The 15,301-nt window shown below is 59.1% G+C and overlaps 1 protein-coding gene across 1 annotated transcript; it reads right to left on the bottom strand.

Annotated features, from left to right (window-relative positions):
* Positions 1–807: 807 nt before the first annotated feature.
* P3H3 (prolyl 3-hydroxylase 3) lies at positions 808–15,140 on the bottom strand. Its single transcript, XM_051850153.2, has 15 exons — positions 14,585–15,140; positions 13,624–13,776; positions 12,388–12,592; positions 12,156–12,287; positions 11,581–11,717; positions 11,024–11,113; positions 10,181–10,233; positions 10,026–10,093; positions 9,806–9,930; positions 3,954–4,055; positions 3,526–3,676; positions 3,219–3,336; positions 3,040–3,115; positions 1,465–1,605; positions 808–1,339 (listed from the first exon to the last, which is right to left on the bottom strand). The coding sequence occupies exons 1-15, from the start codon at positions 15,068–15,070 to the stop codon at positions 1,166–1,168; spliced, it is 2,211 nt and encodes a 736-aa protein (XP_051706113.1). The 5' UTR covers positions 15,071–15,140; the 3' UTR covers positions 808–1,165.
* Positions 15,141–15,301: the final 161 nt, after the last annotated feature.

Raw genomic sequence — 15,301 nt, forward strand, 5'->3', positions numbered from 1 at the left:
ACATAAGAGCATCAGGCCCCATGGGCTTAGAGCAAAGCTGTGAGGATTAAGGGCTGGGGCTCGGGAGGGGCGCAAAGGAGCAGGAGCGACCGCAGCTCCAGTGGCCCTGAGGCCCTGGCCCCCACCAGTGGTGCTGATCTTGGCAGCCAGGAGCCACTTAGCAACCAGGAGCCAGGATTCGAGGGTGCTGGGTGGCCCCATTGTCATTTACCCTCAATTGTGTGCCTTAGCTCAGGTGGAGGGGGAGAAGGCTAGGAACATGGGAGGGTTCGGGCAGGAGCTGAGATTAGAGGGGACTGAGCTGGATAATCCTTCTTCCCGACAAACCCCAACCAGCTGCCCCTGGGTCTGATCCTGGTCAGCAGTGGTGGTGGTGGAGGGGGGACAGGGACAGGGACAGGGAACCCACGGGAAGGCTGGCAGAGCCTGCCCCTTCTGTGGGCAGAGGATGGATTATCCATGGAAGGGAGCCCCCAGCCCCCACTCCCGGCCTGGGGTCGGGCCCCTTCTTGCTCCCATGACACACGGTGTCCTGGTGGAGCTGTGAGAGCAGGAGTCAGGGGGTCAGGCCGCCCAAGGCCCAGGCGAGCTCAGAGACGGAAGACAAGGTTTAGGGTTGGAGGCCTGAGGAGCAGCTGTCAGGGGCTTGGGCCTATTTGCATGAGGGAAGCAGGTGCTGAGATTTCCCTGACAAATCACAGGCTCCAGTGGCCCCGCCCCTGGGAGGCCCAGAGACACCTGTCTCCTCCCAGGCCCGCCTCAGCCACCCCCACTGCAGCCAGCAGACACGGACACACCGGACCCACCTTGGCTGATGGAGCCTCATGTTCTTTATTGCTCGGGCTGGGAGAGGAGAGCCCGGTGTCCTCGCCCTCATCCTCCTGGATGAAGGCAGGCAGTTCCTACCCCTGCCCCTGCCCCTGCCCCTCAGGGAGGCACTGCATCCCCCGTCCATCCACCTGTGGGGCCAGGCCCGGCGAGTCTAGGCTGGTCTGTGCAGGGTCCTCTGAGTCCAGAGCCGGACGGCCCTTCTGGGTCCCCAAGACGGTGGGGTGTGGGGACAGAGAACTTGCTCTTCTGCTCCTGATATTGCATGGGGGCTGACCCTGAGCTGACCTTCCACGTGTCAGTGGCCATGTACGTCCCCAAGGAGCTGGGCAGCTGCTCATAGCTCCTCCCGGACCCGAGGTGGCTTCCCAGTCTTGTCTTGGACCCGCTGAAGCCTGCGGCTTGGGGGCTCTGGGGAAGAGTCTCTGCTGGGCATTTCTTCCTCCTCCTCTTCTTCCTCTTCCTCTTCTTCCTCTGGCTCCTGCAGTAGCTCTTTGGCTTCTGTCCACTCCTGGGGGTGGGGTGGGGAGGAGAGTCTGGGCCAACCGCCCCCATGCTGCTCTCCTGCGCCATCTTGGCCCCAGCCCCTTGCCACCCCCCAGCCTCCCTCCCTCACAGCCGTCCCGTGCTCCGTACCTGCTCCTTGTGCTCAGGAGCCCACGTGTGCCACAGCGCCAGGGCGCAGCGCCGTCCCCGAGTCACGGCCCACACGCCATGGGGATTCTCAACACCAGAGCTGAAGGCCACGAGGCGTCCGCAGCGAGGCCGCACCCGAGCCTGGAGGGAAAGGCAGGCTTGGCTCCCTGCAGCAGGGTGGGCCTGCTCTCCCGCCCATCACTTCCCACTCCTTAATTTCCGGGGACTGGTTCTGGCAAGGAGTGAAAATGCCAGGCAGAGGCTAATGGAGCTGGAAGCCAAAGAGAGTGGGGCCTCCATTGGGGGTCTCCTGCTGGCGCCTTCCCACTGTGCCCTGCTTTTTCGAGTCCAGGGTAAGGGCAGGAACACAGGGGCCAGGTTCTGGGTCAAAGAGAGTGAGTACCTTGGAGGCATCTCTCCACCAAGGAAGCCTGGACTACAGGTGGGTAGGCGGCTGGGTAAGAATTAGCAGTCACTGCCTAGCACCTCACATCGCAGCGCCTGGGTTTGCTTCCAGCTCTGGTTCCTGATTGCATCTCGCTGCTAAAGCAGCCTCTGGGAGGCAGCGGTGACGGTTCAAGGAGCTGCCTCCTGCCACCCATGTGGGAGACCTGAATTCAGTTTCTGGCTTCTGGCTTTGGCCCAGACTGGACCATTGCAGACATCTGGGGAATGAACCAGCAAATGGGAGTTCTCTCTCTCTCTCTTCTCCCTATCTCTCTTTTTCTGCTTCTTGGAAAAAAAAAAAAAAAAGGAAAAAGTAGATGAATATAATTTTTTAAAAATCACTGCTCATTTCTCCTACTCAATTTTTTTAAAAAACATTTATTTATTTATATTTATTTGAAAGAGAAAATGATATCTATCATTTCCTGGTTAACCCCCCAAATGCCAACAACATCCAGGACCAAGCCAGGCCAAAGACAGCAGTTAGGAAATCAGTCCGGGTCCCCCATGTGGGTGGCAGGAACCCAGCTGGCTGAGCCGTCACCTGCTGGCTCCCAGGGTGCACATTTGCAGGAAGCTGGAATCAGAAGCGGGGAGGGGACTTGAACCCCCGTTCTCCAGTATGGGATGTGGGCATCCCCAGCAGCCTCTTCGCTGCTACACCAAACACCTACACCTTCTGAGTTGCTGGTGTCTATGCAGAAATTGATCCAGGAAGGAGGGGATCATACCACCCAACATGCATTCATGACTTATTCTCACCAGGCACCGGCCCGTTTTCTCCAGTGATAAATCTAAACTACTGCCACCGCACCCGACTTGGGAACCAGGACCTCAGCAGGTGAAGAACCAGAATCTGAGCTTCAGCCTAGGTGGCCCTGCTGTGGCGAGCGAGGACCAGAAAGGCTGTGCGCCATGCATCCTCCTTTAAGAGGTGAGGCAGACGCTGCAGGCAGGGTCTGGAGACCTGCTCTGGCCCAGCCCCCGAACACAGCGGTCTGGGACAGCAGGGGAAGGAGGGGGCACAGGTGGCCCCCACCATTCCCTGCATTTGCCTCTGGGAACATTCTGTTCTAAATCCTGACTCCGCAGCTGGGCCCTGGCACCCTGCCACCCCCACCCACATACCGTGACAGTGAGGGCGTTGGGCTCAGTGAAGAACAGGTCACCCCCCTGGAAGTCATCGTTGAGGTAGAGCACTCCACTGGGGAGGAAGAGGGCGGAAGGTGGTGAGACCCCTGCCCGCAGCGGAATGACCTCTGTGTGCCCACCTGCCTGTGCACCCCCACCCCGGCAAGGCCACCCACCTGTAGTCTCGGTAGGTGTAGGCAGGGGGCTCCCGCCAGCACTCCCCGGTGTCGGGGTCCAGGACGCAGTTGTCGGCGTGCACGGGGTGACTCAGGTCCATGCGCTGCTCTTGCTCACCTGGGACACAAACGGGGCTGCTAAATGCCCTCTGCCCCCGGGGCTCACAGCCGGACAGAGAAGCCAGGCACCCACCTGGGCAGGGCAGTTGGGGTGAAGGCTCAAAGTCACAGAGGCAGTGGTGCCGAGGTGCCATGAGCAACAGGCACCTGAGGCTGGGGAGGCCCACCGCCCCCCCCTCCGGCTTACCTTCTATGGCGCTGCGGCACACCAGGTGGGTGAAGGAGAGGTGCAGGGGCCGCTCCGGGGAGAAGTAGGCCTGCGTCAAGGTGCGCACGCGCTCGCTCACCTCCAGAAGCAGCTTGGCACCCTGGCTGCCCACAGCCCCGGCCCGCGCCAGCTGCAGGAGGCAAGAGGAGGGGCAGGAATGGAGGGAGGCAGTGGACGGGTGGTCCCAGCCCCAGCCCCAGCCCCTGCCCCTCTGCAGTCCCAGCAACCAAATGAAACTGCTCCTTCCATCAGCTCCATGGCAGCGGAAGTCCCCGCTTTCTCAGCCCTGGGCCTAGGGACCAGGGATTTTTTGGTCCATCCCAGGAGCTAAGCCCTGGTGCCCAGGCTCCCCATACCTGCGGCTCTAGTCCTGGGCATCAGGCCAGGCCAGGGCCGCCTCCTCTCACCTGCGCTGCCTTCAGCACTGTGAGCCCCTCGAAGCGTTCGTGGGGGGTGTGGGGTGAGCGGCGACCACGATAGCCAGACCTGGCTCCAGCCCCAGCTGCATCCTAAACAGGGAGGTGCTTTGCTGTGGGCCGCAAGACCTGGCCTCCCGCCCTCCCACTCCTGGGAAGAGGCCAGAGGCTCCCGCAGTTTCCTGTGGCTCCTTCTCCTGAGCTGCAGCCCCCTTCTCAGGGAACGACCCTCTGTGGGTGCGTGGACCATGACTCTCCGGGGTCTGACGGGGGAAGGACAGCTGAGGGAGCCATGGTCGGGGCAGGAGGGGCTGGATCACTCCTCCCCCATGGGCCGAGAACACAAGAGTCTTTTTGGAGACAGGAAGTTGCACAGGCCAGAAGCTGGTGATAGCACCTGCTGGGGTGTTATCCTCTGACCTCCACTGCCTCAGAGAAACTACGGATGCCACGGCTCTACCACCCCTCGATGCTGGTCCCGGGTGCCCAAACACCAACACACCCACCCTCAGCACCAGGGGCTCCGTGCTGGGGTGTCTACACCCGGGATCCTTCTCTTTTCGGACATTCACTTTGCTGTCCGCTTTTGGAAGCTTAGTTTAAGTGCCACGGCGGAGTTCTGCCAGCACGTGAGCCTCCGCTTTGGGAGATGGCCTGGTCCCAAGTCAACCTGTTCTTACAGTCATTCCTTCAACGCATTTGTACTGCGCATCTACTACGTGCTGCTCTTCAAGGGTCTGGGAACACGGTAAGCAAAGACAGTCCCTTCCCTCGCGAGAGCTTTAAACTCTAATTCATTTTATTTATTTGAAAGGCAGAGAGAGAGAGAGAGAGCTCCCACCCATAAGTTCACTCCCTAAATGCCCGCAACAGCTGGGGATGGGCCAGGATGAAATCAGGAGGCAGCAACCCAACCTGAGTCTCCCACATGGGTGGCAGGGGCTCAGTTACTTGAGCCATGACTGCTGCCTTGTAGGGTGCACACTATCAGGAAGCTGGAGTCAGGGGAGAGCTGGGCTCAGGCACTTCAATATGGAATGCGGGGGTCCTGGGTAGCATTTTTTTTTTTTTTTTGGACAGGCAGAGTGGACAGAGAGAGAGACAGAGAGAAAGGTCTTCCTTTGCCGTTGGTTCACCCTCCAATGGCCGCCGTGGCCGGTGCACTGCGGCCGGCACACCGCGCTGATCCGAAGCCAGGAGCCAGGTGCTTCTCCTGGTCTCCCATGGGGTGCAGGGCCCAAGCAGAGAGCTGGCCTGGAAGAGGGACAACCGGGACAGAATCCAGCGCCCCGACCGGGACTAGAACCCGTTGTGCCAGCGCCGCAGGCAAAGGATTAGCCTACTGAGCCGCGGCGCCGGCCCGGGTAGCATCTTAATATCTGCGCCAAACACCCACCCCAGGGTTTATATTTTGAGATAATAAATAAATAAACCAGATCAACTCAGATGGTGGTAACAGCATGAAGAAAATACAATCTTAACAGTGCCTGGGCATGGGAGAGAGATGCTAATTGAAGAGGTGACATCTACATTGATGCCAATAATGCAAAGGAGCCACTTGAATATCTGAGAGGAAATGCTCCAGGCAGCAGGAACAGCAAGTGCAAATGACCTGTGGCCACAATACGTGTGATCAAGGGAGAGAAGCCTGTGACTGGGGAGTTACCTGACTCCATCCTCTCATCACCTGCCACAGGGATTTAGTCCTGAACGTCTCTCTCTCTGACGTTCTGCATACTGCTCATCTGGCCCCTCACTTCAGTCTCTTGAAATAAGGATCTAATCCCAGGCACAGACAGGCCTACTGCCCTCCAGAAAGCATTTCCCCCTATTTCTCTCCCACTGCATTCTACACACGGCCACTAGGGGGACGGCGGTGACTCCAGAGCCTGCACTTGGAGGCTCTATGGGAATGCAGTGCCTGGGTCCTCGGATCAATAGCTGTCCACCACTTACATACACAGCTCACGCTCTCCAGAGGGGTACAGAAGGCCCTCACTGAAATATTAAAATCTACGCATGAATTTCAAAAACTTACACAGCAAAATAAACTCATACTTTATTTTTAACTTCTCTTTTTTTCTCTTTAAAAATCTATTGTACTTATTTGAAAAGCAGAGGTACAGAGGCACAGACAGAAAGAGATCTCATCAGCTGATTCATTCCCCAAATGCCTGCAACAACTGGAGCCAGGCCAGGTTGAAGCCAGGAGTTGGGACCCCACTTAAGTCTCCCATGTGGGTTGCAGGGGCCCAACCACTTGAGCCATCACCCACTGCCCCACATTGGCAGGCAGCTGGAGAAGTGAAGCCAGGACATGAAGCCAGGCGCTCCAACATGGGATGCTGGCATCTGAAGCAGTGGCCTAACTATCACACCAAATGCTCACCGCTAAATTCATATTTTTAAAAAAGGTATTCATTTATTTAAAAGGCAAAGTGACAGAGAAAGGGGGGGGGATATTTTATCTGCTTGTTCACTCCTCAAATGCCTACAATAGCCAGGGCGGAGGCAAGCTGAAGCCAAAGGCCAGGAACTGCATCGGGCCTCTCACATGGGTGGCAGGAACGCAAGAACTTGAGTCATTATAGGAGGCACATTAGCAGAAGGTTGGATCAGAAGGGGGGGGGATCGGCGTTGTGGCATAGCAGGTAAGGCTGCCACCTGCAATGCCACTGCAGTGGACACTGGTTCTAGTCCCGGCTGCTCCACTTCAGATCCAGCTCCCTGCTAACAGCCTGGGAAAGCAGCAGAGGATGGCCCACGTGTTTGGACCCCTGCTGCCTATATGGGAGATCTGGATGAAGCTCCTGGCTCCTGGTTTTGGCCTGGCTCAGCCCTGGCCATTGTAGCCATCTGGGGAATGAACCAGTGAATGGAAGATGTCTCTCTCCTCTCTCCCTTTCTCTCTGTAACTGCTTCAGATAAATAAATAAACAAACAAATAAATAATTTTTAAAAGTCAAAATAAGGCCGGCGCCGCAGCTCACTAGGCTAATCCTCCGCCTAGCGGCGCCGGCACACCGGGTTCTAGTCCCGGTCGGGGCGCCGGATTCTGTCCCGGTTGCCCCTCTTCCAGGCCAGCCCTCTGCTGTGGCCAGGGAGTGCAGTGGAGGATGGCCCAGGTGCTTGGGCCCTGCACCCCATGGGAGACCAGGAAAAGCACCTGGCTCCTGGCTCCTGCCATCGGATCAGCGCGGTGCGCTGGCCGCGGCGGCCATTGGAGGGTGAACCAACGGCAAAAGGAAGACCTTTCTCTCTGTCTCTCTCTCTCACTGTCCACTCTGCCTGTCAAAAAAAAAAAAAAAAAGTCAAAATAAAAGAAGTGGAGGTGAGACACAAGCCCAGGCACTCTGACATGGGATGTATATGCCCAAAGCTGAGGCTTAACCCACCGAGCCACAATGCCTGCCCCTCCTGTATTCATACAACCTGATAAAAACAATGACAGCTAATATACTATCTACTCGTTTATTGTCGCAACAATCCTACAACAAATATACTATGTTTTAAAGATTTATTTATTTGAAACACAGAGAGACAGAGAAAGGAGAGAGACAGAGGGAAAGAGACCTTCATCCACTGGTTCACTTCCCAGATGTCCAACAGTCAGGGCTGGGCCAGGTTGAAGCCAAGAGCCAGTGACTCCATCCTGGTCTCCCACATGGGTGACAGGGGCCAAACCACTTGGGATATCTGCTCCTGCCGTCCCAGGCCCATTAGCAGGAAGCTAAATCAGAAGCAGAGCAGCTGAACTCCAACCTGTACCACAACATGGGATGCTGGCATTGCGAGCATCGGCTTAACTTCCTGTGCCACAACACTGGCCTCCCAGAAACACTATTAATGGTCTATTTGGGTGCTGGTATGTGGCAGTGTGTTACGCCACCACTTGCCACACCAGCATCCCATATCAGAGTGCTGGTTGGAGTCCTAGTTGCTCTGCTTCCAATCCAGCTCCCTTTTAATGTGACTGAGAAGCCAGTGGAAGATGGCCCAGGTGCTCGGGCCCCTGCCACCCATGTGGGAGACCCAGATGGAGTTCCTGGCTCCTGGCTTCAGCCTGGTGCCATCCTGACTGTTGCTGCCATTTGAGGAGTGAACCAGCAGATGGAAGGTGTGTCTCTGTCTCTGTCTTTCTCTATCTCTCTCATGCTCTGCCTTTCAAATAAATAAATAAATAAATAATTTTTTTGACAGGCAGAGTGGACAGTGAGAGAGAGCGACAGAGAGAAAGGTCTTCCTTTGCCGTTGGTTCACCCTCCAATGGCCGCCACGGCCGGCACGCTGCAGCCGGCACACCGCACTGATCCGATGGCAGGAGCCAGGTACTTATCCTGGTCTCCCATGGGGTGCAGGGCCCAAGTACTTGGGCCATCCTCCACTGCACTCCCTGGCCACAGCAGAGAGCTGGCCTGGAAGAGGGGCAACTGGGACAGAATCCAGCGCCCTGACCGGGACTAGAACCCCGTGTGCCGGCGCCGCAAGGCAGAGGATTAGCCTAGTGAGCCACGGTGCCGGCCAATAAATTTTTAAAGTCCTATTTTGTATTCATAGATGAGAAAACCAGGGGCTAGCACTGTGGCATAGCAAGTAAAGCTGCCACCTGCAATGCTGGCATCCCATATGGGTGCTAGTTCCTGTCCTGGCTGCTCCTACTGCCAGTCCAGCTCCCTGCTAATAGCCTAGGAAAGCAGAAGATGATGTTTCAAATCCCTGGGCCCCTCCCACCCATGTGGGAGACATGGAAGAAAGTCCTGGCTCCTGGCTTCAGCCTGGCCGACATCTGGGGAGTGAACCATCAAATGGAAGATATTCTCTCTCCCCCACCCCCATCTTTCAAAATAAATAAATCTTAAAAAAAAAAAAAAAAGGCCAGGCTCAGGGACATTAAAATAAATTGCCCAAGATCCTGCAGGTAATAATTGTTGGAGCTGGCCCATGTCCTTAACCCCTGTGCTCTCCTGCACTTCCCAGAATGTCACTTGTTCCTCTCCCTCTGGGACTGCCTTTCTACCCTTCTTGGCCTTGTCCCCCTCTTTAAGACTGAGCTCAGGGGCCAGCACTGTGGTGCAGCAGGTTAAGCCACTGCCTGTGATGCTCCAATATGGGTGCCACTTAGAGCCCCAGCTGCTCCACTTCTGATCCAGCTCTCTGCTGTGACCTGGGAAAGCAGCAGAGGATGGCCCAAGTGCTTGGGCCCCTGCACCCACATGGGAGACCCAGATGGAGTTCTAGGCTCCTGGCTTTGGATCAGCTCAGCTCCGGCAGTTGCGGCCATCTGGAGAGTGAACCAGTGGATGGAAGACCTCTCTCTCTGTCTCTACCTCTCTCTGTAACTCTGTCTTTCAAATAAATACAAAATAAATCTTTAAAAAGAGAGAGAGAGAGATCAGGGACTTGCATTTGGCCTAGTGGTTATGTTAAGGTGCCCCATATCAGAGTTGAGGTGCCCCATATCAGAGTTGAGGTGTCCCACATCAGAGTGCCTCAGCTGGGTTCCTGCACTGGGTCTTGACTCCAGTTTGTGCCAGTGTAGACCCTGGGAAACAGCGAGTGATGGCTCATGAAGTTGGGTCCCTACCTCCCACATGGGAGACCTGGATGCAGTTTCCTGGCTCCGGCAGCGGCCCAGCCCAAACCAAGGTGCTGTGGGCATCTGGGGAGTGAGTCCATGGAGGAGAGATCTCTCTCTGTCTCTCAAATAAATACCAAGTTTAAAATGAACTAAGAGTGAAACGCACAGCTGGGAGGCAGCGTGTGGCACAGTTCCTGCTGGAGAACCAGGACAGGGTGGAGGGGCCTGCCCTGCGCCCCGCCACCTGCGCGCCCTGCCTTCCCACCTTGGTCAGCTGCAGCAGCACCCCGCACTCAGCCGGGGTGAGCAGCCCGTCCAGCACGGCCCGCTCCGACCCATTCAGCTGCCTGGCGTCGTGCGTCAGGGTCACCCCCTCCAGGAGAAGGACATCTGCAGGGGGAGAGACAGGGCACGGGGTGGGGGCTTGCCCGAGGACAGCCCAGAAGCAGCAGGCACCCCCAGACCCTGCAGGCCCCAGAACTTACCCTTCCAGTAAGTCAGGGGCTTCGGCTGTGGGGGCTCACGGTCCCAGGGCCTCTTCTCCTGATCCTCTCTCAGGGTTGAGAGACAGGCTCAGGGGCTGCACCCCACCTGCCTCCCAGCTCCGGCCAGACCCCGCCCACCACAGGACACCTCCTACCTGAGCTTCTCTCTCAGCGCCTCAGGGATGAAAGTCTCTGGGGTCCAGGCGTCCTGTGGTGGTCAAGAAAAATGCCATCACCCACCAAGGCCAGCTCCTGGAACCCCTGATCTTAGATCTGCCGCTGCCTGCAGTGCCTGCATCCCATATGGACGCCGGTTCGAGCGCTGGCTGCTCCACGTCTGATCCAGCTCTCTGCTATAGCCTGGGGAAGCAGTAGAAGATGGCCCAAGTGTTTGGGCTCCTGCACCCACGTGGGAAACCCGGAAGAAGCTCCAGGCTCTTGAGGCCATTTGGAGAGCAAACAAGCAGATGGAAGACCTCTCTCTCTCTCTCTGCCTTTCAAATAAATAAATAAATCTTAAAAAAAAAAAAAAAATCCGAAGGCTAGTAAGAGACACAGCCAGCGTTGGAAGTGTCCTCGGGGTCCTCACTCTCCATCAGGGCGATCTGGCCCCTGCCCTCGCGGCACTAAGCAATGTCCAGAAATGCATCTGATCGCCGGGAGTCAGGGGTGAGGACGTGCTGTTGACAACCGCTGGGGAGAAGCCAGGGAAGCTGCTGCCGGCCCTACAGCATGGACGATAGCCCCTCCCCGCAACAGAGGAACTCCCCGGGGGCCGGGGCTGGGGCCGTGGTGCCGGACGGCTGAGAACCCTGCTCCATTCAGGATTCCCCTGAAACAGAGGCGGCAGACTCTTCTCCAAGCCTCCCGGTCCTGGAGAGATGTGGACCACGGCTGCTGACCAGCCACCCCTACCCCCACCCCCACCCACACACGGGGCCTGCGCTTGCTTCCCTCCCATGGAGTGCCAAGGGACTGGGGACCAGTGGGTGACTCACAGGGTCCCTGAAGCTGCGCCCCAGGTGCTCCATGGCGTAGTAGAGCTGCCTCTTCTCACCGAGAGACCGGAGAACGAACTGCTGGACGTCCTGCGGGCCCCAGGGCGGACGGTGGCCGAAGGGGACGAGACACAGCGGAGTGAAGGCTCAGGGCCCCAGGGCCTCACGCTGGCCCTGCCCCCCGCCCCTGGGGTCACCAGCTCAACCCTCCTCCAGGGTGTAGCTTCAGAGTATCTGGCTTCAAACAGGGACGGAGGGCGTGCGAGTGTGAGCACGTGAGAGCGGGCGTGGCACATGTGAGTGTAGAAGTGCATGTGCATGAGAATGTGCGTGCATTCGAGTGAGTGTGGGCACGTGTCTGTCGGCGTGTGCGCACAGGCACAGGTGGAGTTGGGGGCTGGGCTCAGAGCTTCAATTTGTGGGTGGTGGAGGGACAGGAGGCGATTCGGAAGTCTGACACTGGTTAAGGGGCTCCCCTGGGGGATGAGAGTGCTCGGGTAGGAGACCAGATGGGGTCTCATTTAGGACTATCTCTCGGGTAAGCGTGAAGGGATTACCTCCCGGGGGCCGAGGCCAGGGCGTGGCTCTCCCAGCTGGGCCTGGTACTGGGCCAGTGCCTTCTTGGCCGCCTCATCCGCCGGGTAAAAGAGCAGGACGCTCAGGACATTTTGCACGGCCTGGGACAGGTTCCCCACTGGAAACGCAGTAGCGGGGCGGGGGCAGGGACTGAGCAGGTGGGCGGAGGCAGAGCTGCAGAAGGTGGCCATGGACGGCCAGCCACCCACCCAACTGCGGCAGCCCCCACCCAGCCCTGCAGATCTGCTCCTCCTTTGTTGTGAGTCTCACTCAAACATACCGCAGCGGACAGAGTTCAAAGCAGAAGAGAGTGGAAAGAGAGGAAGGCGAGAAGCAGCATGGGCCAAAGGAGCCAGAGGCACCCATTGCCCGCTGAGCTTTTCACAGTGGCGCCAAAGGAGAGCAACTTAGAGTCTTCCTGGAGTGACAGGTCCCCCTCAGAGTCCTGCGAGAGAAGCTACAGACCCAGAGACAGGCGGGGGACAGGGGTGGGCTCAGGATGCTGTCACAAGCAAACCTTCACGCCCTGTGTCTGCCCTGCCCGGCCCCCACTGACCCTGGGCATAGGCCTCATGCAGCCGTCTCAGCTGGTCGGGAAGGAGGTCAGGGACAGGGAAGCTGCGGCCAGGACGTGTGGCTGTGTCCCCCACACAGCGCTGCCGGCACTGCAGGACCCGGATCCAGTGTCCTGTAGGGGACACACACGAGCCACTCAGTTCACACGGGCTCCTCCTCTCCTGGCACCAAGCCCGCACCCCCGACATGCACACACACACACAACCCCTTACCTGCAATGGCCTCATAGAGGCCCCCCTGCCCCCCAGCCCCTTCTTCCTCCTCATCTTCCAGCCCCTGCTGCTCCTCAGGCCCCTCGCAGCTGGCCCGGCAGCTCTCCACCTGGGCCAGGCTCCCCTGTAGCGCCTCCTCCAGCAGGGGCAGTGCCAGCCCCACCTCCTGGCGTCCCAGGTGCTCCAGGCCAGTGTCATAGGCTGCCTGTTAGGGAGAAGAGGGGTGATCAGCCGAGATCCTGGGCCTGGGGACGGGGTGCTGAGGAAGGCTGGGAGAGAGGGGAATGGTCTCAACTGGGACATGGACTTGGGCTTCCTGTTCACCTTGGGGAAGAACAGGGTGAGGCCAAGAACCAGAATGTTAGAGCCTCAGACGTCAGGGACCATTAGAGAGGAAACCAAGTGCTGGAGAAGGATTCTCCTCTCCAAGTCACTGAAGACCAGAACCCAGCTCTCCCGAGGCCCGAGCTGCTCAGAGCCACAGTCAATGAGGCCTGTGCACAAAGGCTGGGGGTAGGGGTGGATATTTGAGGCAGTGCTTAAAAAGCCATTTGGGGGCCTGCGCTGTGGCAGAGCGGATTAAGCCACTGTCTGCAGTGCTGGCATCCCATATGGGCACTGGCTGCTCTACTTCCGATCCAGCTCCCTGCTATTGGCCTGGGAAAACCACAGAAGATGGCCCAAGTGCTTGGGCCCCTGCTACTCACGTGGGAGACTCAGAAGAAGCTCTTGGCTGTTGCAGCCATTTGGGGAGAGAATCAGCAGGTGGAAGATTGATTGATCTCCCTCTGTCTCTCCCTATGTCTCTGAAACTCTCTTTAAAACAAATAAATCTTTTTTTTTAAAGGCTTGCTGAGGAAATACATTTGAAGCAGCCACAATTACTTTACAAAAGCAGCAGCAGCAGCAGCAGCCACCACTCCACATCTCTTATCAGAGTGCCTAGGCTTGCGTCCACGCCTAGCTTCGGATTCCAGCTTCCTGCTAATGCACACCTGGGAGGCAGCAGAAGGTGGCTTAAGTACTTGGGTCCTTGCCATCCCCGTGGAAAGCCCAAACTGAATTTCTGGCTCCTGGCTTCAGGCTGGCCCAGCCCTGGCTGAAGTGAAGGGCATTTGGGGAGTGAATCAGCAGACAGAAAACTTCTGTCTCTCCGGCTTACAAAGTGAAAAAAAATTTTAAAAATGTAAAACAAGAAAGGCTGAAGGCAGGCAGGAGTGGTGCTGAGGGCCTCACCCAGTGCGGGGGCGTCTCCAGGTCCCGGAAGCTCTGGGGCCGAATCCCCGCCATCCTTCTGTACTTGGCCATGTCCTCGCGCATCTGCAGGTGCGTGGGGTTGGCCACAAAGAAGGTGTGTGCTGCCGCGGCGGCCAGGTCCAGCTTCTTCAGCTGGGGAGCGAAGGCAGGAGGGAGTCCTGAGGTGGGGGTCTCAGACCTCCACCGCCTTCCCAGCGCCCCTGCCCACACACACTCCAGCCTGCAGTCCCCTAGAAATCAAAACACCGGGACTCCCCAAGAGCCTGCTTTCTAAGGGAAGGGGGTCTGAAGACTGCGGAAAGGGTGGGACCCCGGAGGGGCTTCATCTGGGAGACAAGCTGCCAAGTGATGGCTCAGTGAGGTGGGAAAGCTGGGGAGACCCCAGCGACCAGCCAAAAACCCACAGGTCTCTAGGACCCTGAGCTGAGGTGTGTGACCAGCGCCCTCCCTTAGCCACGTAGGCAGCAGCCACTGTCTCAGGAGCTGCGCGCATCCCCAGAAGTCTGGCCTGGGGAACCCTCACGGCTTACCTTTCCCAAACCTTAGCCTGCCCCCAAGCGAAGGCTCACATCACCAGCCCTGACCGCGCCGTCCAGGTCCAGCCGCCAGTTCCGCCCCTAGACTCGCTCCCCGGGGGGCTCAGCAAGGTCTCGCCAGCGCCTCGCGGGCCCCCTCCCTCCATCTCGCTCTACTCCCACTCCGCCTCCTGAGCTCCCGCCCCACGGCAAGGGCGCTCGCACTCTCCCCGGGCTGTCCCTCTGACCCTAACAGGTACCGGGCGGCGATTCTGCCGGGACCTCCTGGAACGCTGAGGTCTGCTGAACGCGCCTCGCAGCCCCCAGTGCTAGTGCGACGCCGGGCGCCGGCTCTCCGCCCTCTCCCGGCCCAGCAACCAGCGCCGGGGGTGGGACCCTCGAGACGGGCCAGGCGGCGCCCGCACCTGGTAGTAGGCCCTCTGCAGGTAGTTGTAGGGCTCCCGGCGGCGGAAGGCGTCCCGCAGTGCGCTCCCCACGCGGAGTCGCGCCGCGCCCCCGGGGCCCAGCCTCCGCGCCGAGCACTGGGTCAGGCACTCGGCGCGGCGGAGCGCGGCGCGGAGCAGCAGTGGCTCCCAGGATTCCTGCCGGGAGTCAGGCCCCGGGGCGCCCGGGAGCACGGCGGGGAGCGCGGCGCCCGGCTCGGCCGCACAGCTCGCCCCGCAGTCCTGCCGCGCGCGGCCCAGCGCCGCCTGGCTCCGCAGTGCCTCCCGCAGCAGCGCCACGGCCTGCGCCCAAGCCCCGTCCGCGTAGGCGCGCAGCCCGTCCGCGTAGAGCAAGTCGGGGGCCTGAGGGGGCGCCCCCGGGGACAGCGGGGCCAGGCCGGGGGGCTCGGGGGACCCCGGGGGAGGCAGCAGCAGCAGCAGCAGCAGCAACCGGAGGAGCCGGAGCATGGTGCCCGAGCGGCCGGCCGCTGCCGAAGGGAAATGGGGAGCCGCGAGGGAGGGAGAGGAAAGGGGGGAGGGGGGAGGGAAGGAAGGGAGGATGGAGAGGAGGAGGGAGCGGAGGAGAAAAGGAATGCGCCAGGCTGAGGGAGCGAGGGGGGCCCAGGCCCAGTCGGGGCGAGGCCGCCGTGAGAGATGGCAGAGAAGGAAGAGGGAGGCCGGCCCAGGCGAGAAAGGGAA

The sequence above is a fragment of the Oryctolagus cuniculus genome, chromosome 9, assembly GCF_964237555.1.
Source record: "Oryctolagus cuniculus chromosome 9, mOryCun1.1, whole genome shotgun sequence".
Lineage (NCBI taxonomy): Eukaryota > Metazoa > Chordata > Mammalia > Lagomorpha > Leporidae > Oryctolagus > Oryctolagus cuniculus.

Coding starts and splice junctions, on each gene's coding strand:
- P3H3 (XM_051850153.2), bottom strand. CDS start 15,070: ATGCTCCGGCTCCTCCGGTTGCTGCTGCTGCTGCTGCTGCTGCCTCCC. Junction 3,116..3,218: donor TACACCTACCGAGACTACAG/GTGGGTGGCCTT, acceptor CTTCCTCCCCAG/TGGAGTGCTCTACCTCAACG. Junction 1,340..1,464: donor CTCCTGAGCACAAGGAGCAG/GTACGGAGCACG, acceptor CCCCACCCCCAG/GAGTGGACAGAAGCCAAAGA.